The following is a 27694-nucleotide window of genomic DNA, read 5'->3' as shown; positions in this document are numbered from 1 at the left end:
CCTAAGTAAGAGTTTCGCCTTAAAACCATTAGGTCACATTAGCAAATTTTTAGGGGTGCAATTCGTAAAAACCGAGAAGGGGTTTCGGCTTTCTCAGGAAGATAAGATTCAGGAATTGCTTAAAAAGTGTAGCATGGTAGAGGCGAAGCCATGCGATACCCCTATGGCAACAGACTTCCTTAAGAATATGTACACTGAGAGCACGGAGTTTGAGGATAAGACCCTTTACAAGTCCGTGATTGGGTCGTTGTTGTACATTGCAAATTGGACTAGACCGGACATCAGTCTAAGTGTAAATGCGTTATCTAGACATTCTGAACATCCCACACAGTACCATTGGAGCGGAATTAAACGACTCCTGAGATACTTAAAGGGTACTGTGAACTATTCATTGTTATTGGAACCAGAAGCAACTAGAGAATTAAGATTGAGTTGCTTTTCGGATGCCGATTGGGCAGGGGATGTTAGATCTAGAAAAAGTACCTCGGGGTACATTGTATACCTAAATAGTAGCCCTGTGTATTGGTACTCTGGGAAGCAGAAGTTAATTGCAACCTCCACAGCGGAAGCTGAGTATGTGAGTTTGTCCAAAGCTTCCAATAACCTAGTTTGGTTTGACGATCTTCTGGTAAGCTTATGGAGGCAGCCCATGCAACCGATAAAAGTCTATGAGGATAACATGGCTGCCATTAACATATCGGAAGCTGATGCTGTAGGCCAGAGATCACGCCATATTGATATACAAAACAAACATGTGAGGCAATTGGTGAAAACAGGTTTCATTAAGACTGTGTATTGTGAAACCAAGGAACAGGTAGCGGACGTGTTTACCAAACCGCTGCCCCGTGACCAACACCTCTATCTTCTGGGTAAAATGTCGATGGCTATGTGAACGTACTTACCATTGATGTATATATGTACCCAATATAGAATGTATGTTTGTTAACGAGTCAAATAGCCGCAGAGAAGGGGATTGTCACGAGTGTTTCCAGGATTGCTGTGGCTATCTGCCTACTCACAAACAGTATGGTTTTAATCAAGCCATCTACTGTTGCCAATTACCTGCAAGCCTTCCCCACCCTAGTTAATTGCAGGTTAACTCCCTATATAAGCAAGGACCTTTTGCTTGCTACTTGGGCCTAGTCTTCTAGGCCTAAATGCACAGCTCCTGCAGGAAGCTTGGTGCAACGCCGCAGATGGGAGAAGAATGCAGATAAGGACTCCAGACATCGTTACAGAGAGACTCCCACGGATGCTTGCCTTTTGCTGTTTTGTAGCACACAAGCTATCATCGGGACTGCTGTTGCTGGACCTTCTTCCTCCCACAAGCTTCAAGCAATGTTTGCTGTTTGAACTGTTTTTACTTCAGGTGATTTTCAGCTGTGAAGCTCGTGCTGCTCCCATTATGATTGCCTTGATGATGTATTGACGCCGAAGCTGCTTACCTTCATGCTAACTTTATTCTTTTGTGAACTGTTTCGGTATTGTGGAGAGGGATCTAGGGAGATAGCCTTGCTTCACATACCCAGATAAGACTTTGTTTTTAATGTGTTTTCTTAAAGACATAGTGCTTTTTAAATGTTTTAAAGTAAATTATATTTTTACACAAGACGCCTCTGTCAGAATTATTTCAGTCTCAGTGTGTTTACTCATGAGCTGGTTCACGGTCCGGGGTACCCCTCAACCCCATTTCGTCACACATTACAATTGAAATACTGAAAGCTGGTGATTACACTTTACACAGGATACTAGCAAAACTATACTTGAGATGTCTCAGAGAAGAAAAAATACCTGATGCATGGAAAAATGCTGAAGTGATTCTTATACACCAGAAAGGGGCCTAAGATGATTTAAAGAACTATCGTCCAGTAAGCCTTCTTTCAGTTATCTACATGGTTTTCACCAAGATAATACTGTGTTTCCCCGAAAATAAGACTGGTCTTTTATTTTTTTTTCCACCCAAAAAGGCACCAGGTCTTATTTTGGGAGGGTTTCTTCCATTGATTTACCTCGCAGCAGCAGCACCAACAGCCCCGGTCAGCAGGAGCCGGCTGCCAGCCCAGTTCTTCTGCAGCCGCCTGTTGCCACTTGTGCGTGTCGCCCCCGGCCCCTGTTTCACTATCAGAAGGCTTCAAGAAAGGCCTCTGCAGCTGAGAAACGAGCTCTGGATTGACAAGCACGGCGCCCCTGGCCTCCATTTCGCCATCAGAGGCCCTTTGGAAAAGGCCTCTGAAGCCGATAATGGAGACCGGGGACGATGTGCGTAAGTGGTGGCAAGCGGCCGCAGAAAAATTGGGTATCAGTATTTTGAGATAGCATCAAAACCTGACAGTGGGCGAGCAAGGCAGGTGTCAGGGTGTGCAAGGCCTGGTAAGTAGGGCACCCTAACCCTTCCATCCCCACCCTATCTTAATTTTTTATCCATGTGCCTCGCCTCACCCCATGCACCCTGCAGTGGGTGGGGTCTTAACTAGGGCTTACTTGGGGGGTAGAGCGCATGTGTAAAAATCAAGCTAGGGCTTACTTTCGGGGTAGGTTGTATTTTCGGGAAAACATGGTAGCAAAAATAATATTGAGAACATTAAACGATGCAAGCCAAAGGAGCAGTCAGGATTCAGAAGTGGCTGCAGCACAATGGATCACAACCAGGTTGTTTAGCAAGCCATTGAAAGGTACAACAAGACCACCATGCCTCTGTGCATGGCCTAACAGACTACAAAAAAATGTTTGACTCAGTATTCCAGCAAGCAATAATTAATGCGTTGCTCAACCAAGGTGTAAACACTGCGTACATAAACTTACTACAATCAATATATGAAAAAACAATGGCAACAATTTGCTTTAATGATCTTAAAAGTGGAAATCAACATAGAATGAGATATACAACAAGGTGATACAATGTCACCTATCCTTTTCTCAGCCTGCCTTGAAGAAGTATTTCACAAACTAGACTTGACAAAAGATGAAATAAAAATCAATGGCGCCTATTTAAGATACTTAAGATTTGCAGATGATGTTGTTCTCTTCTCACAAGACCCAGAAGAGCTACAAAGACACATACAAGAGCTATGCAAAGCAGGAGAACCAAAATTAACCTGAAAAAGATCCAGGTTATGTTTAATAAATTCATCAAAGAAAGAAAAAAAAATATATCTGGAGAAGAACTAGGTGTAGTAGACCACTACATATACCTTGGCAGACTTAATGGAAAGTGATACAACAAAGGAAATAGAACAGCATGTTGGCAGGCATTCGACAAACTAAGTTCAAGAACTTATGCTCCTATTCCTGAAGAGAAAAGTTTTTAATCAATATGTGCTCTAACATATGCCGGTGAAACATGGGCATTAACCTCACAATGGATACAAAAACTATGAGGTGCACAAAGAGCCATGGAAAGATACATGCTCGGCATTACAAGATGAGCACATGGATTAGAGAACAAACAAAAATATATAATATCATCAAGAGAGTGAAAGAACTGAAATGGAAATGAGCTGGTCACATAGCAAGAAGAACTGATGGCAGGTATACCAAGGCAGTCATACAATGGATCCCACTTGATAAAAAGTATCCATGAAAGAGACCTAAAACAAGATTGATGAATGACATCAGCAAGTATTGCGGGTCAAATTGGCAAAAGAAAGTTCAGGACTGTATTGATTGAAAACATGTGGAAGAGGCCTTCATCCTGCAGTGGATAGACAATGGCTAAAATGATCATGATGATCTCATATGTAAAGTAGAAAGCATTGTATAATTTATATGACATTTTAAGAAGTATCTTATTTGCTATTTAATCATAAAATCATTGTGCTTTCTGATTTTTTATACATTGTTTTCCTAGATATCCAACAAATAAATGGGTCAAGCTTGGTACTTTTCATGCCAGAGATGAAAGAAATGTTCAGAGTTTTCCTCTGGATGAACAGATGTATGCCAAATATGCAAAGGTAATTTATTTTTGGGGACTGCAATTTTCTCACTAAAATAGACAAAGAGAAATTATATTATTAGGACCCCATAACTACCAAGTTTTGTAAGGCAATATATGTTGGCCTACTGTTATGCATGTGGATAATAAATACATGCATGCATTTAATTTCACTTGTCAGAAGAGGACAGATGAAGTAAACCATAGAAGGGACCATTTAGATCAGGGAACTGAGCCGTATCACTGTTGTTGTTCTCTGTGGGCCAGCCAGGAGGGAGGGGAGAAGGGACGGACGCCTCCTGCAGCACCGTGCTGGCCAAAATTGGGTGCCGGGGGCCCACATGCGGCCTCCCCGCACCCTGTTTTGGCTGCCAGAGGCACTGCGGGCTTGTCCTTTGCTTCTAGGCTGGCCCCACAGGCGAGTTTTAAGCACCCTGCAGGCCGGATTCTGCCTGCAGGCCTTGAGTTTGACACCCCTGATTTAGATAATCGTATAAACCTTCCATAGGAATTGTGTTTACAATATGTTTATAGTATTATGTATCTAGTTTATAGTCTTACAGTTTATACTATATTTATGATTCTGGTAGTCTTGATGGGCAGCTATTCAAATTCTGCTTATATATAAAAAATGAGCATGTCACCCATCAGTGGATTTCTTCTTAGTCTCTTCCTATCACCAATTCTTTTTCTCATTCTCTTGAAAATTCCTTTTCTGTGACTTGAATACACATCATTTACTCTCAGTTCTTAGAAACCTATATTTGAATGCTAAATCTATACTGCATATGCTGTGTGAATGTATGTGTGCATACAGAGTGAAAATGATTATGGGCCCTTTTTAGTCTATTCAAAATACAGGACTAAAACCTGGTCGTGCTTATTGATGATTACAAGGGAGATTTGAGTGATGGAGAGAGTAGTTGGTGACCAGTTGGTCCCCTGGCAGTGTTCAGTGCCATCTACTATAGTATCCTTCTGAGCCATCTGCATTCAGCATATGGATTTGTAGCCGGAAAGATCTGTATGGGTTAAGGCTCAGTCCTGGCACAGTCCTCCAGAAGCCATCTCTCTCTGGTGGAATACCATCTTTGACTGATTGGTGGCCTTCCTATTACAACAGCAATACAATCTAGACCAGTGATGGTGAACCTTTTTGGCTTTGCATGCCAAAAGTCTGAGCACGCTTGCGCGTGCCAGCCCCATAATACAATGTGTGCCCCATTTGCGCATGCGCACATGACCCTCCCCACTTTTTCCAAGGTGCGCCTCTTACCGGAGGACAACTAGATACTGAACTGGCTGTCTCGCCAGGGAACAGTTCAGTATCTGGTTGTCCTCCGGTAAGAGACGCACCTTGGAAAAAGTGAGGGGCGCATGCTCAGTGTGGGGCGGATGCATGGAGGGGAGGGTCATGTGCGCATGCGCAAATGAGGTGCACATTGCATTATGGGTGCTGGCAGTTTCAGGCGCTGCGCAGGGAGCGTAAGGCAAGGCGGCTAGTCGCTCTACCTGCCCCTTCTTCAGATGACCCAGGCAGAGGGTGGTTGGCTTCTGCTCCTGGCCCAAGAGAAAAGAGAAGGTGAGTCTGCGGAGAAGGAGGAGGAAGGCGTGCGGCTCTGCAATGTGCACCGGAAAACCACGGAGGAAAGTCTTTTTGGGTGGATTCAGAGAGGGGATTGCAGTACTGCTGCCCGAAAAGGCTTTCCTCCATGGTTCTCCAGTGCACATTGCAGAACTGTGCGCCTTCTTCCTCCTTCTCTGCAGACTCACCTTCTCTTTCCTCCTGGCCAGATCCGCCACCTGAAACTCAATGTACTTTTTTGATTCGGGGAGGGGATCTCAGCGCTGCCGCCCAAAAACCCTTTCCTCTCTGAATCCAAAAATGGGGTGTGAGGTGGCCAAAAAAGTGCATTGCATTTCAGGCCTCCGGGGGAGGGATTGAAGCCTGCCGCCGGCTGCTCCTGCCACTGAGAGGGAACTGGTAGCATGAGAAGCACCAGCGGCGGGGGCAATGGGGTGGCAGCGGAAAGGATAGGCGTGCCGGGGCTTCAATCCCAACCCCAGGCCTGGGGCCGCACTAGAAGCCTGCTTGTGCGGAGAGACAGGGAAGGCCCGGCTCGCCCATCCTCGCCACCACCACCCCTTTGCCTCTGGGGGGGGGGGGTTCTCGCGTTGCCGCTTCCCTGGCAGTGGCAGAATTAGCCGGCAGGGCAGAGAGGGCGGCAGCGGTAGGTCGTTCGCACCGGTTAAGAAGCAGTGTGGGCTTCTCCTCCTGCCAGCCTTGCACTCTGGACACCTTCCAGCCATACCTGGTCTCCCCCTGCTGCAGCCCACGTGGATCCCAGGCAGTGCAGCTTCGGGGCCTTTCCTCGCAGCGGTGGTGGCGGTGACGAGGCAAGCAGGTGGGTGGGCGCAGGGGAGCGACTGGCAGCAGCACTCCTGACTGGCAAGGGCTGGATGTCCCGGAGCTGCATGCGGGTGACGACTGCATGGCCGGTGCACCCCTGCGCTAAGAGCGCACCTTCAGCTGGCCACTTCTGCACATGTGAAGGCCAGCTGATCATTGCGCGCCCATGTCCACCAGTAACCAGCAGACTAGCTGGCTGGTGCGCATGTGTGCCCCAGAAACCCGGAAGAGGAATGGGTGACGCCATGCATGCCAGGCAACATGGCTCTGTGTGCCACTTCCGGCACACATGCCATAGGTTCGCCATCATGAGTCTAGACGATTGTCTTGGAGTCATGTCATCTATGATAGTAGGTGGAATGAAAGAGAGTCTTTGATAGTTGTGGTTATTCCTGGAACAGAAAGCTTTATTGATTGTCATTCATTCCCTGTTATCTCTTGCTAGATTACTACAAAGTTAATTATCTCTTGACTAGATTCTTACAAAGCTCGTTACATGGGACTGCCACTGAAAAATATTTGGAAACTAATTTGGTCCAAAATGTAATAGTCCACTTATTAACAGTTTCTATCTGTTTTATCATTTGCCATCTATATTGTGGGAGCGTCATGGATTTTATTTGGCTTCTGGATGAAGTCTAAGTTGTTGGTTATTATCTTACGGCTAGGTGTTTGTATCTGCAAAACTGTTAAATCAAAGAGAATTCTGCCAGTCCAATAAGAAAATCAAATAGATGACATTTATAGGTACTTCCACCTAGTGAATGTCAGCAAGGTGGAACTCAGAAATAAAACACCTTAATGGTGGCAGTTGTTCTACTGTGTAACAGCTTATTCCCCTCCCCTCCAAAAAAAGATGGCCTTGTCTCTGTTTGTAGGTTAGAAAACAGTTAAGACCTCACTCTTTCAAAGTCCTTTGAAAATGCAACTAGTATGTTATTCCTAAAATGAATGAAGATGCCAGTGATTGATTTATATTTGTTGTTTAATCTTGATTTTAAAAATACTGGCAACCTCCTAAAAGGAAACCCGTTTATTTGACTCATTTGTTGCATGGATTCTATTGATATCTAGAATATTAGGCTAAAAATTTCAATATTGCTATTACTGGTTTCTTTCATTCCATTCCCTTGACATCTGCTCTTAGCAAGGGAAAATTCTTGACACTTCTACTCACTATCACAATAGTTAATTCTGATTAGGGAGAAGAATGGGCTATCCTAATAATGATGGTTTCCTATTGATCTTTGGCATTGGCAGTTTTTTTCTTTCCTCCTTTCTCTTAAGAGAAGGCAAAAACCACTCCAGGCATTGTTGGACCCAGTGCAATTCCAGAGGGAGCTTGGGGTTTTCTGTGAGGATCTGGTGGGCAGTTCATTTGAGCTTCTGGTAGCTTGTTGAAATAGGCAGGTGACTTGGATCTTGGACCCTATCACCTCTATGCAGCCACTTTGTGTACCAAATGAGGGTGCACTTTGGCTTACCAAGGAGATCTGGAAAATGAAACACCAGAAGAGAAGTCTGAAGCAGCATTGGAGGAAGAGTTGAAGTGAGTCTGATTGGACATGGGTCAGAGCCCATATTAGAGATTACCTTCTGACAATAAAGGCAACAAAATGCATTATTTCTTCAGCCTTATTATATTTACTGATATCCATCTAACAGCCTTGTTCAGGTTCACCTGGTCCCTATTGGATAAAGTGAGCACCTTGGAACTTCTGCTGAGCCACGGTGCCAATTTTTTAAAATATTTTTATTTATAGTGGTAAAAACTAATACAATAGAATAGAAAATAGAATGAAAAAACAGAAAGTGCAGAAAAAGGAGAATGAAGAAAAACAAAATAAATATGTAAAGTGACTTTCAATCTTACAAAGTTTGAAAATACAAAGAAACTTAATAACTTTTCATACCCTACAAGGTTATCTCTTCCTCCCATATTCCATTCCTTATTTATGAGCAAATCCATGACACATCAGCTTTTCAATCCTGGTTTCAGCAAAAAGTCCATATATGGTTGTCAGAATGTTGCACAAATAGTTTATTTTAATAATGATCAGATAAACCAACTTTATATTCCTTCATTTTACTTTTAACAATATTAATTTTAATTCAATCATATATTGCCATAGCATTTGATTTCAATTCTTTATCCCAGCACTCAGATTTCTCCAAGGTTTTAGCAAGCCTCTTTTGTAAATCCAATAAAAAAACATTTTCCAGCTCATTCTCTTGATTTGTCATTTATATTTTTCTTTTGATTTTTAAAATCAGCCAGTTTCTTTCATCCAGAAAAGTGTTCTTTTTCAAATTAGTCTGTTAGTCTGGCATTTGTAGTTTCAGATTCTATAGTTTATCTTGTGATACAAAATTTGTTCCAGATCTGTCTTTATTAACATAGATGTGCTATGAACCCATAGAAGTAGACCTCATTTCTCGTAGTGTTGATAGCAATAGCAATAGCACTTAGACTTATATATACTGCTTCATAGTGCTTTACAGCCCTCTCTAAACGGTTTACAGAGTTAGCATATTGCCCTCAACAATCTGGGTCCTCATTTTACCCACCTCAGAAGGATGGAAGGCTGAATCAACCTTGAGCCGGTGAGATTTGATCTGCTGAACTGCAGCTAACAGTCAGCTGAAGTAGCCTGCAGTACTGCACTCTAACGCCACCTTGGCTCTGATATTGTAGTTGCTAACTTCCAGCTTCATTCTTCAGAAATTTACTATGTTGAATGAAAAAACTTTTTGTCATTTTGTAAGTCCCAGTATTAACTGACATAAGGTGCATATTTTTGGCTTAGAATCTTTAATCCCTCTAGTAACCAGTTTGTAACATCAAAGATTATCTTTTATTATGACATACAATAACCAGAATAGCCAAGATAAATTTCCCCACAAGAAGTTATTTATTTTGTATAGTTTATTTTTATTATTTCTTATAATAAAAATGACTTTGCAAATTTATCTAGACCTTTAATCTGTTTCTGATTTTCTTAGAACTTATTTAATTTTTATTTAAAAAATTAAAATCTTTTTTTTTTTTTGCTTATTATTTCAAATTCTTCACTTCTTAAACTTATAATTGATTTTTCTTCTGTTCATACTTGAAGACTTTCCAACTGTTCCAAAGGTCTCTTAATAGCTTTAAAATAGTTAATAGGCAATTTCTGAAACGGATTAGAAAGTTAGGTTTGTAAACATATTGTCTTTAAATATTTACATGCAGGTTATGAGGAAGATGATCCCTTTGACTCCAGGATTCATGTGGGTGCTTTCCTGACTTGTTATTCGGAGAGGTTCCAAGGAACTAATGTACTTACTAGTTCTTAGTCTTTACTATACTCCTTGGTCCTGCATTCATGGAACCATTTTTATTTATTTTTTTAAATTAAATTTTTATTAAACATATTTCAACCTTTACACCACCTTTCCACTCTTTGCAGCATTCCAATATCGGCATCACTCATATTTACATAGTTTCCAATTTTTATAGATTGCTATTCTATATATTCTATAATTATTTAATTATATAAATTTATATTATGATTATTTATTTATGTACATACTTAATATGTATCATGTAACAAAAAAGAACACCGCTTGGGGGGTGGGCGAAAGCCCTATTAAGCAGGTATATACAAAAAAGTATGAAGGCTATTGCTTAACGCACTGTAAGCCTCCCTTGAGTCTCCAGAGAAGGGTGGCATGTAAATCGAACCAATAAATAAATAAATAAATAAATAAATAAATAAATAAATAAATAAATAAATAAATAAATAAATAAATAAATAAATAAATAAATAAATATTTATAAATATACAGTGGGGCGAAAAAGTATTTAGTCAGCCACCAATTGTGCAAGTTCTCCCACTTAAAAAGATAAGAGAGGTCTGTAATTTTCATCATAGGTAGACCTCAACTATGAAAGACAAAATGAGAAAACAAATCCAGACAATCACATTGTCTGATTTGGAAAGAATTTATTTGCAAATTATGGTGGAAAATAAGTATTTGGTCACCTACAAACAAGCAAGATTTCTGGCTCTCACAGACCTGTAACTTCTTCTTTAAGAGGCTCCTCTGTCCTCCACTCATTACCTGTATTAATGGCACCTGTTTGAACTTGTTATCAGTATAAAAGACACCTGTCCACAACCTCAAACAGTCACACTCCAAACTCCACTATGGTGAAGACCAAAGAGCTGTCAAAGGACACCAGAAACAAAATTGTAGACCTGCACCAGGCTGGGAAGACTGAATCTGCAATAGGCAAGCAGCTTGGTGTGAAGAAATCAACTGTGGGAGCAATAATTAGAAAATGGAAGACATACAAGACCACTGATAATCTCACTCAATCTGGGGCTCCACGCAAGATCTCACCCTGTGGGGTCAAAATGATCACAAGAACGGTGAGCAAAAATCCCAGAACAACACGGGGGGACTTAGTGAATGACCTGCAGAGAGCTGGGACCAACGTAACAAAGGCTACCATCAGTAACACACTACGCCGCAAGGGACTCAGATCCTGCAGTGCCAGACGTGTCCCCCTGCTTAAGACAGTACATGTCTGGGCCCGTCTGAAGTTTGCTAGAGAGCATTTGGATTATCCAGAAGAGGATTGGGAGAATGTCATATGGTCAGATGAAACCAAAGTAGAACTGTTTGGTAGAAACACCACTCGTTGTGTTTGGAGGAGAGAGAATGCTGAGTTGTATCCAAAGAACACCATACCTACTGTGAAGCATGGGGGTGGCAACATCATGCTTTGGGGCTGTTTCTCTGCAAAGGGACCAGGACAACTGATCCGTGTACAGGAAAGAATGAATGGGGCCATGTATTGTGCAATTTTGAGTGCAAACCTCCTTCCATCAGCAAGGGCATTGAAGATGAAACGTGGCTGGGTCTTTCAGCATGACAATGATCCCAAACACACCGCCCGGGCAACGAAGGAGTGGCTTCGTAAGAAGCATTTCAAGATCCTGGAGTGGCCTAGCCAGTCTCCAGATCTCAACCCCATAGAAAACCTTTGGAGGGAGTTGAAAGTCCGTGTTGCCCAGCGACAGCCCCAAAACATCACTGCTCTAGAGGAGATCTCTGCATGGAGGAATGGGCCAACATACCAGCAACAGTGTGTGCCAACCTTGTGAAGACTTACAGAAAACATTTGACCTCTGTCATTGCCAACAAAGGATATATAACAAAGTATTGAGATGAACTTTTGATATTGACCAAATACTTATTTTCCACCATAATTTGCAAATAAATTCTTTCCAAATCAGACAATGTGATTGTCTGGATTTGTTTTCTCATTTTGTCTCTCATAGTTGAGGTCTACCTATGATGACAATTACAGGCCTCTCTCATCTTTTTAAGTGGGAGAACTTGCACAATTGGTGGCTGACTAAATACTTTTTTGCCCCACTGTATACAATATTTTCCCATTTTAATTTGACTCTTAAATAATCTTTATGTGTGAACTTTACATCTATTTTCTAGCCAATTGTACCATATATTTTAAATCTTGTAGTATTCCGTTTCTTCTCTATCTTTTAGTTCCATGGTTAACCTCTCCATCTCTGCACAATCAAGCACCTTTTTTATTATCCTTGCATCAGAAGGGATGATATCTTGTTTCCAATTTTGAGCAAAAGTAATTCTAGCCGCGATTATTATATGGCTGTGATGGCGAACCTATGGCACGTGTGCCACAGGTGGTCTGCGGAGCCATATCTGGGGGCAGGCGAGAGTTGCCTTAGCTAAGCTCCAGGGCCTAATTTTTGGGCCTTTTGGGCCCACTGCAAATAGGGAAATGGGCTGTTTCCTGCCTCTGGAGGGCCTCCGAGGGGTGCGGAAGGCTGTTTTCGCCCTCCTGAGGCTCCTAGAAAGCCACTGGAGCCTGGTGAGGGCAAAAAACGGGCCCACTGTGCCATCACATGCCAAAAGTGGGGGGGAACATGGGGGGGTCATGCGCGCATGCAGGGGGGGCAGGGTGCATTGAATTATGGGTGTGGGCACGCATGGCTGCCCGCGCTCCCCCCGCTTTTGCATGCGACAGCAAAAAGGTTAGCCATCACTGTTATATGGAGTATAATATATTGAATTTTTTTTGCATAGTATGCCCAATAAAAATAATTCCGGTTTCAACTCAAATTTTTCCCTCGTAATTTCTTCTATCCAATTTTTTATTTTGACCCAGTATTTCCTAGCTTTGGAGCAAGTACACCACATATGGAAGAATGTTCCTTATTTGTGGTTACATCTTTAGCATTCCCCCAATCTATTCAGAAACATTTTGGCCAATCTTGCCGGGAGTAAATGCCAACAATAGGACATTTTTTGTGTAAATTTTCTTTGTAGGATCCTGACATTGTTAATTTGTAATTCTTCTCCCATAATTTTTCCCAGTGTTCAAGTTCAGTGTTATAACTTTTAGCCCAATTTATCATGGTTTCTGACCGTTTCTTCCTCCATTTTAAATTTTAAGAAATAATTATATGTTTTAGTTATGATATTTTCCTCCGTCCCCTGTAATATTTTATCCAATTCTTCTTGTTCTTTGTAAAAGCCATATTGTTCTAGGACTTTTTAATATTTTGTACGAATTTATAGATATGGCCACCAATCTATCTCTATTCCTTGGCATTTTAGCTTTTGGTTAGATTTTAATTCCCCTTGCTCATCCAATATCTCTTTATACTTTACTATCTTATTTAAATCTAGTACATTGGGATATATCATTGCCTCCATAGTTGACAACCAGATTGGAATTTTGATATAATGGTTTTTCTTGATTTTCTCCCAGATATATAGCAGGGCATCTCTCACTTGATGTCTCTGGAAGTATGAGTGTGATTTGTTTTTCCCTTCCCAGATAAATGTGTGCCAGTTGAGTTGCAAGTCATGACCCTTCATTGTCAGTATTCTTTTGTTTTTCAGATTTATCCAATCTTTTAGCCATGTCATGGCTGCTGCATGATAATAGAGTTCCCAATCCTGGACTCCAAAGCCCCCCTTATTTCTACTATCCTGTAGAAGTTTTAATTTTATTCGGGATTTTTTCCCTAGCCAGATAAATTTTAGTATTTATTTAATTCTTCAAAAAAATTCCTTCCTAATTTTATCGGTACAGTTTAGAAGAGGAATAAGATTTTAGGTAATATGTTCATTTTGATTGTGGCAATTCTTCCAATTAGTGATAATTGTAATTTCACCCAATTATCCAGATCTTTTTGTATTGGTTGTAATAATTTATTATAGTTGTCCTCTTTTATAGATGAGCATTTTGCCATCAGCCAAATTCCAAGATATTTCACTTTCTTAGCTTTGGAAATTCCCAATTTCTCTTCCAATTCCTCTTTCTGGCTATGGGTAAGGTTCTTAGTTGTTATCTTTGACTTCTCTTTGTTTATTTTAAGCCCTGCTACTTTGCCAAATTCTTCTATTTCTTGTATTAATGTTGTTCCTGTCTCTAGTGGGTCTTCTATAATAAAAACCAAATCATCGGCACATGCTTGTATTTTATACGCTTCGTTTTTTATTCTTAATCCTTTTATTTTTTGCTTTTGCCTAATATGTGTCAGTAGAACTTCTAATGATAAGATAAATAAGAGGGGAGGCATAAAATGGGCATCCCTGTCTTACCCCTTTGGCTATGTTAAATTCGTCCAAAATTTCCCTGTTTAGTATTATTTTTGCTGTTTGGGTAGAGTATATCGCCCTGATCATCCCTATAAATTTTTCTCCAAAGTTCATGATATTTAATTGATTAATGAGGAACTGCCAATTTAAATTATCGAAAGCTTTTTGCGCGTCCACAAATATCAGTACTACTTGCTTCTCGGGATGGGCTTTATCATATGCCAACACACTCATTATCATTCTTGTATTATTTCTCAATTGCCTTTTTGGTAAAAACCCATTTTGAATAATTTCATTTAGTATTTTTTTAACTCTTTCTGCAATTATTGTGATAAATATTTTATAGTCGGCATTTAATAGCGAGATTGGCCTGTAATTTTTGATCTGCTGACAATCTGTATCCTTTTAGTATTAGTGTGATGTATGCCTCTGTTCATGGAACCATTTTTAGTTCACCATACCTCCCTTGGAAGTTGAGCTGCTGTGAGGATTATTATTCAAACTATCTAATAGATAAAGACTCTCAGATTTGCTCTGACTTGGATTGTCATTGGGTAGGGCTGCAGAGGTGTCTGAGACATAGTTTAATAGTATGATCTGGGATGTGTTTGAATCACGGACTCTTGAGATAATGAACAGAGTTCTCTGTGGTATCAGTTCAGCTACCCGTTCATTGGATCTAAGCACCTCCTGTGTCAGAAAAATGTAGACAAGGTGACCTGTAGTGGAGTATATGATGTAGTGTTGGTCTCTTTGAAGGAGGAAATATTACCTGCCTTGAAAGAGGCATAGAGCCCCTCCTCAACTGACTATCCTCGGAGGTACTGTGTTTTCATAACTCTCATCCAGTTTCAAACCTTCACTTACTGGGAAAGGATTTTGAAAAGTGGTCAGCCTGCAGTTGATAAGAATTCTGGAGGAACTGCATTATCTAGACCGGTTTCAGTCAAGCTTCAGGCAAAATTTAGTACTGAGACAGTTGGCTGCACTTCCACTTGTGGTAGAAGCAAGATGAAGATGTGCTCCTACATCTCTCAGCTGCTTTTGCTATTGCTGACCACAATAACTCTCTGATTCTGCTCCATGGATTAGGGACACATTTTTCAGTAGTTTTCTTTCTTTATCTGAGGCCAATATCAGATGGGGGGAGGGATTGTGTCTTAGCCCCCTAATTTGTGAGGTGCCACAGAGTTTTACTTTCTTTCCCTGTTAGTCAACATCTCTGTGGAACCTTTTGGGTGAAATCAGTACATATACCGTGCTACATCGGTACACTGTACATCAGTACACAGTACACTCAAAGTACACTGATACTCAAAGTCATCTTTTGACCCTTTGGCCAGCCGAGGCAGCTGACCGTATTCTGTCCAAGTATCTGGATGCTTGTTTTGGATGAATAGAAACCATTTCTAATTCAATGTTACCAAGACAAAGTCGCTGTGAGTGGCTCAAAAATCCACAGCTCCTTAGTCTTCGTAGGATTGAATTGGATGGTGTAGCCTGTTCAAAGATGGTGCACAATCTGGGGGTCTTCCTGAATTTACAACTCCTGCTTGATGAGCAGGTGACAGCAATGGCCAGAAAGGCCTTTGTACAGCTTCATCTGGTGTGCCAGTTGTGCCTCTTCCCAAATTGGGTGATTCTTCAGACATGTAGTCACACCTTGGTCATCTTATAACTTGACTACCACAAGTGCTCTACAGCTGATCTAAAATGCAATAGCACAGGCAGGCATGCACATGTAACTTCCTTGCTTTGCTCTCTGCAGTGATTGCCAGTTTGCTTCTAAGTGTGATTCAAGGTAATGGTTGTTATTCTATAAAGCCCTATATGGCACGGGGCCCGATTACTTGAGGAACCATTTGTCTGCCATATCTTCCTCATTGATTCAATCTAGCAGGATTGGCATACTCTGGGTTCCTTTGATTAACTAAAGCTGTTGGGTCCTGAAAGTACACGTTCACTTTCATAGCACCTACTCTGTGGAATAAGGTTTATCCCCCAAGATTCAGATAGGCCCACCCTGCTGGTGTTTCTAAGATTCTTGAAAGAGCTGGCTATTTGGCAAGGGTGTTTAAATGTTTCTTTAAATGGTGTAAGTTTGTTTTTCCTCTTTTCCATTTTGATGTCTCATATTGCTTGTTCTTGTTCATTATATGTTTTACAGGTAGTCCTCAACTTAACCACCATTTGTTTAATGACTGTTCAAAATTACAACAGCACTGAAAAAAGTGACTTATGAGTGGTTTTCACACTTACAACTGTTGCAGCATCCCTATGTTCACGCGATCAAATTTCGGGTGCTTGGCAACTGGCATGTATTTATGACAGTTGTACTGTCCCAGGGTGACATGATCACCATTTGTAATCTTCCCAGTTGCTTCTGGCAAGTAAAGTCAGTGGGGGAAGCCAGATTCGCTTAACAATCACATGATTAACTTAACCGTTGCTGTGATTCGCTTAACTGTGGCAAAAAGGTCATAAAATAGGACAAAACTTATTTAACAACTGTTTTGCTTAGCAACAGAAATTTTGAGCTCAATTGTGGTCATAGGTAAAGGACTACCTATATTAGTTTTAATGTTTACTTGTGAAAAGCCCAGAGTCATTAGTAATCGGGTGGTATATAAATTTAATTGCTTCTAATTACAACTTAATTACTATTAAATAGTAATTGCTATTACTTCTACACTTGTTCAAGAAGGCAAACAGGAAAAACATAATGTTAAGTAATCATGTATCCTTCATTAACTTTACAATCACATTTCTTCCATTTAAAAAGAAATAAAAGTAATAAAGGGAGGGAGATGGGTAGTTAAGAAATATGAAATATAAATAAATAAAAATGAAACGAAATGAAAATAAATAAAACATACCCCTTTTGTGGATTCTTTGTTTACATATTATCTGTGTAATCAGTAAAGTACTGTTGATTATATCAAAATAAAAAATATTATTGTACAAGTTGAAAGCCTTGTACACCTCTAGGCTATAATAGTGACATTTATTTCTGTTTTATTGGGGTGCGGGTTCCCTCTAGCATTCATCCATAATTTTGAAGCATGCCAGGTGTTTGGCTACATAACAAATAGCTGTGATAATTTGACTGCATGTTGTGTTTTGTATTGAGCATCTTATCATTTTCTACAAAAGCATCGCTATATATTGGGTTGGTGGGAGAGGGAAGGAAGAACAATTTACATTCACTATTATTAATTGCACAATAGCTAATTTATTGCCTGCAGCATGCATGTATTTGACTGATGCTTTCTTTTTTTTCTCTCTCTCTTACTTCAGATGTTCATCAAGTATATAAAGGTTAGCAATATTTTCATAATATTGAAAGCCTAAAGCGTGGGTACACTTTTGTGGCTCTGCACACTAATGCATGAAAAGAACAGAGCCTGAGAATATTCCTTTTGTTAATTTTGTGTGAAGTTTTATTTTATCTTTACTTTACACAAGAACTATTAATCATTTTCACTTTTCAGTTATTAAATACTTTTTATTTTTCAGGTGGAGTTAGTATCACATTTTGGATCGGAACATTTCTGTCCTTTAAGCCTTATAAGGTATTAATGAAAAATATTATTTCTATGCTTTTTATATTCTTAAAACAAGATATTTCTGTTTGATGATATTTGCAAATATTCATTTAGATTAACTAGTTTTTCAAGGCAAAACTATACAGTACTTGACTATATAAAGATCAGTGTGAAAGAGTGGAAAACTCAACTCTGTTGCAAGATCCAATCTGGGTCAGTCATTGGGACCAGAGAACCTCTCCCTACTGAAATGTATGCTTCAGAATATTCTATTTGTTGTATTTATGTGGTGCCTTCTTATTGATTGATTGGTGTGTTGATGGCCCTTGATTGGCTGTTGTTTACTTGTGCTGCCAAGTCCTTGGCTCCTATGTACATGATCAGCTGGTAGTAAATCAGCACTCCTATTGACTGGCAAGAGACCCGTTTCCCAGATTTTAATAATTTCCCTGGCTATCTTTGTATCTGCATGACCAACAATCTTAGTAGCGAAATTGAATGTATGTCTTTGTTCATCGCAATGTGAGGCTACCAATTAATTCTCCTCATCTGACTGCTTTCTTGTGTTCTGGTGGTAGCTTCCTCCCTATCTGTCCTACATAGTCACAGGGGCAATCCATGCAGAAGATCTGGTAGATTACTCTGGAAGTACCAGCTCCAAGCAATCTTTGGAGTGCATGATTTGTCCTCGTATTATGGTAGCCTCTGGGTGATGTATGATGCCCACTTGGAGATATCGAAAACTGTTCTATTGCTTCAAAAAAATTTTCAATACATGGCAGGATGTGCCATATAGTTGGTCGTATACCGTCTTTCTTCATTTCTCTTCCTCACGTATTGCACAGGAATCTTGTAATAAATGTTCATAGGTACTCATTCTGCCTGAATTGTTCATGTAGGTTCCTTCTGTCAAGTTCTCTAGCTTGCTGGGTACTACAGTGGGTTCTCACACTGGCATATAGTGTTGAAACTAAGAATGCTTGGAGTGTTGGTGGCCTTGCGATAGACCATGGTTTCTAGGTTTCTATCTTCCTATCTGTTGAGAAGTACATCTAAAATTAATAATTATTTAGCCCGGGTGTTGGCAACCCACAGCTCCATAGCTGCATGCGGCTTTTTTGTCCCCCTGCTATGACTCCTTGTCAGCTGAAACCACCACTTGCTGGCCTGCCACTCTGAAGTCCATGCTGCTCACTACTTTGAACAGGGTTAGTCCCATGCTACTGTGAACTGCATTATTGTACGCAACCTCAGCGAAAGGCAGGAGGTCCACCCAATTGGACTGCTGATAGTTCATGTAGCATCTCAGGTACTGCTCTACCATGGCATTCAGTCTCTATATCTGCTCCCCTAACCATTGGTGCTCAGATGAAAGGTTGAGCTAAGGCCCTGGGACGACCCAATGGATCGCAGGAACTCCCTCCAGAAATTAGCTGTGAACTGGACCCCTCTGTCTGAGATGATTCTCCGTAGTACTCCATGCAGGTGGTAGATGTGCTTCAGGAACAATTTGACCAACTGGTGGGTTGCGGGTACTCCGCTGCAGGGTATGAAGTGCACCTGTTTGGAGAATAGGTCTGTTACAGTCCAGATCATCATGTTGCCCCCACATTTCGGCAATTCCACTATAAAGTCCATTGTGATCTTCTCTCATGATCTCGTTGGTTCTGCTACTGGTTGCAGCAGTCCGGGGGTTTTTCCTTATCGTTTCTTTATTGTGGCGTGGATGGTGCAACTTCTCACATAACTATCCACATCTTTCTTTATGCCAGGCCACCAGAACCACCTCCGTGCTAAGTATAAAGTCTTTAGGAACCCGAAGTGGCCTGCCAGTTTAACGTCGTGGCTCCTCTGGAGGATTAGGATGCATAGGGATTCTGGGATGTAAAATTTCATCCCCTTCCATGCGAGGTCATCTCTTTTTGTCAAGATATGTTGATTGTCTCAGAACCACAGGTCTGCTAGCAGTTCGATTTTCAGTTTGGGGCTTGGGTAGTTTTGCCCTGGGGATGATTTCGATGGTGCAGTCTTCCTCACGGTGGGGAGGCAGGACATTGCACTCTGTCTTGCTGAATACTTCTGCGAGGTCCTGATATTCCCTCAGGATCTGCTCAGCCTCTTGGGTTTTCTCAGACATGGCTGCCAGTTGTTCTGGTGGGCTCTTTTGGAGGGTTCCCTACTCATTCCTTCTTGCTTCATTCTCTGGGGCAGGCGTCTTAGCTTTGATGTTCAGGGAGGGCTGCACTCCAGTTGGAAGTCCTGGAAGTCCCTGATTGGAGGCAAGCTCTGCCTCTCTCTGGGTTGCCTGGAGTAGGCTTTCTTCGGATTGCCCGCCCTTGGCCATGGTTGCCTGAGTTTCTCTCCAAGCACTCCAGATATTGGGGAGCAATTGAAGAGTCCGGGATTCAGGAAGCCCGGAAATATTGATTTATTTTAAAAGGAGAGCAAACCTGCTGGGAAGGTTCCGACAGATGCCCTAACTAAATCATGAGTCTCGAGCCAAATTTCAAAAGGAATCCAATGATTTATTAGGATTTATTACTCCAGTGAGGTTTGCTCTGCCGCACTTAAGTTACGGCCCACCAGTCTGTGTCATAAATCACATTCTCCAACGAGGCACTCCCACAGGCTGTAGAGACATGCCTCACCTCCCGGCTTTGGTAATCTGAGATTCACCATTGGAAGAAGGTATGCATGGAATGTGCTCCCCCCTTGCTTCTAATGGCAACTCAAGAGCAGGCTAGAAATGCTTTTGTGAGTTGACAAAATCTTTAGGAACCCAAAGTGGCCTGCCAGTTTGACATCATGACTCCTCTGGAGGATTAGGGTGCGTAAGTATGTTGGGATGTAGAGTTTCGTCCCTTTCTATGCTAGGTCATCTCTTTTTGTCGAGATGTGTTGGTTGTCTTGGAACCAGGGGTCTGCTAGCAGTTCAGTTTTGAGTTTCGTGGTTAGATTGCTTTCAGGTTGGTCTTGCGTTGTCATCTGGTGGTCACTTGGGTGGTTGTTTGGGTAGGGGGGACGATGGCGTCTACTACTTCCTCTCATTCGCATTTGTACTGGGGCATGCGGGAGAGGGCATCCTCTAGAAAGTTCCTCCCCCTGGGATGTGCTTTAGCACGAAGTCGAACCAGTTGAAGTATTGAGCCCAGCAGACTTGTTTAGGTGATAGTTTTCACGGGGTCCTAAGGGCCTCCAGATTTTTATGGTCAGAATGGTCTTTGCCTCCCTTCCAGCTGATGGCGCCAGGTTAGCAGTGCCCACCTCACAGCAAAAGCCTCATTTTCCCATATGGCCCATTGCCTCTGTGTCCGTGAGGTTGCGGAAGGTGTAGGCGCAGGGCTATAGGTTTCCTTGGCTATTTCTTTGGAGTAGCACTGCTCCCACTGCCATGTTGCTGGCGTCTGCTTGGATGACGAAGGGTTGTTTGGGGTCAGGATGCTTCAGCACCGGTTCCTTTGCAAACATTTCTTTTAGTGTCTCAAATGCCTTTTGGCAGGTTAGGTTCCATTGTAGGGGTTGTCCCAGGCGGGGTTTCATTCTCGGCTCTCTGTCTTTAGGGGGTCCATCATGGGTTTGGCAATCTTCATGAAGGAGGGGATGAATTGCCTATAGAAGTTTGCGAACCCTAGGAAGCTTTGTAGCTGTCTGCAGGTGTGAGGGGGTTGCCAGCCTAGGACGGCTTGTACTTTGGCTGGATCCATCTCTGTGTCCTCATTTGACACTCGGTAGTTTAGGTAGTCTAGCCGTATGCGGTGAAATTCACATTTTGATAGCTTGACGTACAGTTTGGCTGTCAGAAGTTTTTCCAGTACCTGGCGGACTAGGGGTATTTGATTGTTCATGGTCTCAGTTTAGATGAGGATTTTGTTCAGGTAGACAAGGACCTCCTTATAGAGGTGCTCATGCAGCACCTCATTTATTAACTGCATGAACACCGCTGGGGCTCCCTGCAGTCCAAAAGGCATCACTTTGAATTGGAAACTTCCTAGGGGGCAGTTGAATGCTGTTTTCCATTCATCTTCCTCCCTGATGCATACTCGGTAGTATGCTTCTCTGAGGTCTAATTTGGTAAAAACTTTTCCCTTGGGTAGGTGAGATAGCATGTCCTTCATGAGAGGGAGGGGTACTGTAAACTGTAGGTTGTGGACACACACACACACACACACACACACACACACACACACAGTTTATTCCTCTAAAATCCACGCACAATCTCATAGTTCTATCTTTTTTTCCGCCTTTGAATAGGACTGGGGCTGCGACCTGTGGCTTGACTGGCTTGATGAACCCCCTTGCTATAGGTTTTTGTCTATATATTTGCACATTTCTTGCATTTCCCGGGTTATCATGGTGTTCAGTTTGGGTTTGGGTAGTTTTGCCCTGGGGATGATTTCAATGGCGCAGCCTGTCTCATGGTGGGGAGGTAGAACGTCGCACTTGCCCTCGCTGAATACTTCTGTGAGGTCCTGATATTCTTTCGGGATCTGTTCGGCCTCTGGGGTTTTGTCGAAGGTGGCTGCCAGTTGTTCTGGTGGGCCCTTTGGGAGGGTCCCTGGGTGGGCAGTGCTTCTATTTGCTGGTATGGAGGGGGTTGGGGTCCCCTTGCTATCCTCAGCCTTTGGCTGCCCCCTTGCCATCAGATGGTCGGTCTCCACTTGTCTAGCCAGGAGAGTCCCAGTATGACTGCATCTGTCATTTGGGGGGCTATTACAACTTGAATTACTTCCCAGTGATTCACTAGCTCTAGCTTCACTGGTTCAGTCAGGTGGGTGGCATAAGCTCCCCCCAATAGGGACCCATCAACCTGTTTGAACCTCATTGGGTGGACCAGTCTTTTCGCTCTGATTCCCAGTTTCAGGACCATGGTTAGGTTGATCAAGCATCTAGTGCAGCCTGAGTATATTAGGGCTTGAAAAGTCCCCTGGGTTCCTGTTTTTGGGGCTGTGTGACGTATTGGGAAAACGAAAGGGTGGACCGGTTCACTCACCATTGGGTTGTTTTCACCCTCGTCCTCGCTGTCGTAGGAATCTGGCGACTGGTCATCTTTGCCTGGGGTGCCCCTCCCCCCCTTCGGCTGGGTGGTGAGGGACCTCTGCAGCCTGGAGGGCTTTCCGGGATGTGTTGGTGGCACGCCTGGGACCTCGTTCTGGTCATGCCCTTGGTGGTGGCTCTGGCTTTGGTTTTGGGGCTGGGATTGTGTATGCTGATGCCATGTGGCCTATCCCCCCGCATCTGTAGCATATCAGTGGACTTCATGAGAGGGTTGGTTTTGGGGCCAGCTATTGTGCTATGGTTCCCTGTCGGCTGGATGGTCTCTGATCTGGTTGAACTCTCTCTTTAGTGTCCAGTTGCTTTCTCATGTCATTGGTGTGTAATCTGCCATAAACTTTTATGGCTACTCGGAACCACTCAGAGAGTCGGTTTGGAATGTCCTGATAGGTGGTTACCTGGGCAATTTGCTGGTCCAGGCTTGTTCTGAAAAAGTGAACTAACAGCCACTCTGGCAAAGGAGGTAGCTTCCCAATGACTCTCCTGAATTCATGGATGTGTTCCTTAATGGGTCGCCCCCTCTGCTTTAGGTTTCTGAGCTCATCTTCTGCATATAGATCTTCCTCCACCTCCTCAAATCTGGCCTCTAGTTTTTTCATTTCATTTTCATTTAATTGAATTTGTATACCGCCCTACTCCCGAAGAACTCAGGGTGGTGAACAGCCATAGAATAAAACATATAAATACAAAATTTAAAATAGAATAAAACAAATTAGATAATTTGGCTGAACAAATTTAAAACCCCAATAATTTAAAACCAAATTTAAAATTTCCATTTAAAAAGGGGAAAAAAAACTTAGGTCAGGCCTGCTTGATGAAATAAGAAAGTCTTGAGTGCGCGACGGAAGGTACGCAGATCCGGGATCCTCTGTATCTCTGGGGGGAGCTCGTTCCAGATAGTAGGTGCCCCTACAGAGAAGGCTCTCCCCCTGGGGGCCACCAGTCGACATTGTTTGGCCGACGGCATCCAGAGGAGCCCCTCTCTATGGGAGCGTACTGGTCGGTGGGAGGCTATTGGTGGTAGCAGGCAGTCCCGTAAATAACCAGGTCCTAAGCCATGGAGCGCTCTAAAAGTGATAACCAAAACCTTGAAGTGCACTCGGAAGACCACCGGGAGCCAGTGCAGCTCGCGCAGGAGAGGCGTTACATGGGAGTGCCACGTCACTCCCATCACCACCCGCGCGGCCGCACTCTGTGCCAGTTGTAGCCTCCGAATGCTCCTCAAGGGGAGCCCCATGTAGAGACCGTTACAATAGTCCAGACGGGAGGTGACGAGGGCATGAGTGACCGTGTGTAAGGAGTCCCGACCTAGAAAGGAACGCAACTGGTGGATCAGGCGAACCTGATGAAAAATCCTCCCGGTCACGGCTGTCAAGTGCTCTTTTAAAGACAGCCATGAATTCAGGAGGACACCCAAGTTGCGAGCCCTTTCTGTGGGGGCCAATGATTCGCCCCCAATAGTCAGCGATGGCACCAGCTGACTATATCGGGACGTCGGAAACCACAGCCACTCGGTCTTGGATGGGTTGAGCCTGAGCCTGTTTCTCCCCATCCAGATCCGTACAGCCTCCAGGCACCGGGACATCACTTCAAGGGCATCGTTGGGGTGGTCTGGGGTGGAGATGTACAGCTGGGTGTCGTCAGCATACTGGTGGTACTCCACCCCGAAACCACAGATGATCTCGCCCAGCGGCTTTACATAAATGTTGAAGAAAAGGGGCGAGAGGAGCGATCCTTGTGGCACCCCACATATAAGGGGCCTCGGGGTTGACCTCTGTCCCCCTGTCAACACAGACTGCGACTGGTCGGAGAGAAAGGAGGAGAATCACCGTAATACGGTGCCTCCCACCCCCAACTCTTCCAACCGGTGCAGCATGATACCATGGTCGATGGTATCAAAAGCCGCTGAGAGATCTAACAGGACCAGGACAGAGGGGCACCCCCTGTCCCGAGCCCTCCAGAGATCATCCACCAACGCGACCAATGCCGTTTCCATGCTGTACCCAGGCCTGAAGCCCGACTGGAACGGATCCAGATACGACAATTCATCCAGGTACTGGGGGAGCTGTCTCGCAACCACACTCTCAACAACCTTCGCCACAAAACGAAGGTTGGAGACTGGACGATAGTTAGCCAATACTGCCGGGTCCAGGGAAGGCTTCTTGAGGAGAGGTCTCACCACCGCCTCTTTCAAGGCGGCGGGAAAGACACCCTCGCCCAATGAAGCATTTATAATCCCCTGGAGCCAGCCTCGCATCACCTCCCGGGAAGCCAGCACTAACCAGGAGGGGCACAGGTCCAACAAACATGTCACGTTCAGTCTACCCAGAATCCTGTCCACATCCTCAGGGGTCACAGGATCAAACTCATCCCAGATAACATTCTCAGGACCTGCCTCCGTCATTCCCGCTGGATCTACCCAGTTGGAGTCCAGATCTTCCCGAATCTGAGTGATTTTGTCATACAGATACTGAACAAAATCCTCGGCTCTTCCCTCCAAGGGGTCCTCCCTCGCTTCCTGGTGGAGCAGGGAGTGGGTCACCCTAAACAGGGTGGCCGGGCGATTATCTGATGACGCAATAAGAGCAGCGAAATGGGTGCATTTTGCTGCTTTTATCGCCACTAGGTAATTCTTAATATGAGATCTTACCGGTGTCCGGTCAGATTCAGCATGACTGGCCCTCCAGCTACTCTCTAGGCGTCTTTTCTGGCGCTTCATCTCCCTCAGCTCCCCGGTGAACCAAGGAGCCAGGTGAGATCGGCGCCGGGTCAGAGGCCGCAAAGGCACAACTCGATCCAGAGCTCCAGCAGCCGCCCTATCCCAGGCGGCCACTAGGTCTCCAGTCGAGGCGTGACCCAGAACCTCCGGGATTGGCCCAAGTTCCATCTGGAACCTATCAGGTTCCATCAGGCGCCTGGGGCGGTACCATCTTATCGGTTCCGCCTCCCTGCGGCGGAGTGCAGCAGTTCGAAGGTCAAGGCGAAGGAGAGAGTGATCCGACCATGACAAGGGCTCAATTACTATATCCCCTATCTCGAGATCACTCAGCCACTGTCCAGAGACAAAAACCAAGTCCAGTGTGTTTCCCCCCATGTGCGTAGGGCCATGAATTAGCTGGGTCAGGTCCATAGCCATCATGGAAGCCATGAACTCCCGAGCCACCTCAGACGCCTCACCCACGGACGGCAGGTTAAAATCCCCCATGACCATAAGTCTGGGGGTATCAACCGCCACTGCGGCGATAACGTTGAGTAGCTCGGGCAGGGCTGCTGCCACGTGGCAGGGAGCCAGGTACATGCTCAGCAAACCCATCTGAACCCCATGCCCCCACTTCACAAGGTGGGTCTCACAGCCGGCCGTCTGAGGAACAGTTGTCGTAGGAAGTCATCTATGTCTTGCAGTTAAGGGGCTCTCCTCTTGTGGAGGGCTGCTAGCCATTCCCTTTCTTCTCCCTCTGGCCCCTCGGCAATGGTATTCACCATGGCTCTATGGGATGTGTTGAGGTGTCCATAGCGCTCTAGGTGGATATCAGCCGATTCAAGGAATAGAGCTAGCTGGTCTGAGTCCCCATTAAATTTCCCACTGAAGCTGGGTGGTTCGTTCAGCACTGCTCCTCCCTCCTCTTGTTGGCCCCTGTAAGCCTGTGCTTGATATGGCTGGCCGCCTTCCTCAGCTCTGGTTCAGAGTGAGGAGGGGCTGTCTACCTGGGCGGTTGGCCTGCTCCATGGAGGAGGCACTGGCTGCAGCCTCAGGCTCCTTCTCCTTCTGTTGAGTGGAGAAGGGGGGCTGCATTCCCGTCTGTGTCTCCTCACTTCAAACGGCTCAGCTGCAACTTCCCTCTCCTTTGGGCGGCATGACAGCCCCTCATCACGAATGGTGGCCCAGTCAAATTCCTCTCTCAGCTGCTCTGTGGATCTCCCCAGAGGTTCCGTCAGGGGTTTTGGGAGCCTGGCCTGTGCCCAGTTCCACATCTAATCCACTACCCAGCTTGCTCAGGGGCCTTCACCCCTTCTGGGCATTAAATGGGGGAACTCGACCTCAGCTGCTTTAGGGAGTCTTTTCCACCAGTACTCATCTCTTCTTGCTTCAGTTGCTTGGGCAAGTGTTTCAGCTTTGATGTTTGGGGCAGGGGGGGGGGGGGCTGCACTCCAGTTGCAATTAGGCTGCTGGGTCCTAGAAGTCCCTGGTTGGAGGCAAACTTTGCCTCTCTCTGGGTTGCCTGGAGCAGACTCTCTTCAGATAGTCTGCCCTCTGCCATGGTCACCTGAATTTTTCTCCAAGCACCCCAGATGTCAGGGAGCGATTGGAGAGCCTGGGACCCAGGAATCCCAGTAATCTTGATTAGTTTTAATGGAGCTGGCTTGCTGTCAGGGTTCTGACGGATGCCCTAATTAAATCATGAGTCTCGAGCCAAGATTCAAAAGAAATCCAGTTATTTATTAGGAGCTTCATGTCGGCACGTTCCCAAATGAAGCCAGCTCTGACCCTTTATAATTTACGCTCCAATTATGACCCTGTTTTCCCCTCCCCCCCAGGGTGTGTCATCAATCACATTCGTCAATGGAGCAATTTCACAGGTTGTAGAGGTCACTCCCCTACGGCTGCTGTAGGTAACCCTGGGATACAGCCTTGAGAGAGATAAGTGTGAAATGTGTATCTGTCTTTGGCTGCTGTGCAGTTTCGCCAGTTCCCCATCCCCCCGGTCTATGGCAACTTGAGACCAGACCAGGCATGCTTTGCGAGTTGACACATTTCCCTTTTGAATGTGAAGAAGATATGTTGGCAGTACTGGAATAGGTTCATGATTTGTGTCCAGGTTAGGTTGGTCTGATCTGTGTTGTATTCTTTTAGTTTTTTTTTTTAATCTATTACTTTGTATGTTAAGTGAGGAGGAATGGATGTAAATAGGGACACTACGTCAAAGCAGACCATGATCTCATTAAGAGCCACATTTAAGCTTTGTAGTTGTCATTGTGTCCTGCCATTCTGTTGGAAGGGTGGGAGGAAGCTTGCTTGCATTTTAGCTTGCTTTTTGCTTTTGCTGTAACTGCTTGGGAAATAGGGAGGGGGAGCATCTTCAGAGACAAAGCTATCTCTCTCCCAGCTGG

The 27694-nt window shown here is 44.0% G+C and overlaps 1 protein-coding gene across 1 annotated transcript in view; it reads left to right on the top strand.

Annotated features, from left to right (window-relative positions):
* The window catches only part of SUCO (SUN domain containing ossification factor), a 257495-nt gene that overhangs the window by 118635 nt on the left and 111166 nt on the right, over positions 1 to 27694 (top strand). Inside the window, exons 11-13 of the mRNA XM_070940885.1 lie at positions 3848 to 3953; positions 17286 to 17306; positions 17505 to 17560. Coding sequence (XP_070796986.1) covers positions 3848 to 3953; positions 17286 to 17306; positions 17505 to 17560 — 183 coding nt within the window. The remainder of the gene's footprint in view (positions 1 to 3847; positions 3954 to 17285; positions 17307 to 17504; positions 17561 to 27694) is intronic.

This window comes from Pituophis catenifer, unplaced genomic scaffold (genome assembly GCF_029215685.1).
Source record: "Pituophis catenifer annectens isolate HBS135680 unplaced genomic scaffold, rPitCat1.0.hap2 SCAF_3, whole genome shotgun sequence".
Taxonomy (NCBI): domain Eukaryota; kingdom Metazoa; phylum Chordata; class Lepidosauria; order Squamata; family Colubridae; genus Pituophis; species Pituophis catenifer.
This window is presented reverse-complemented; position numbering and strand designations above follow the sequence as displayed.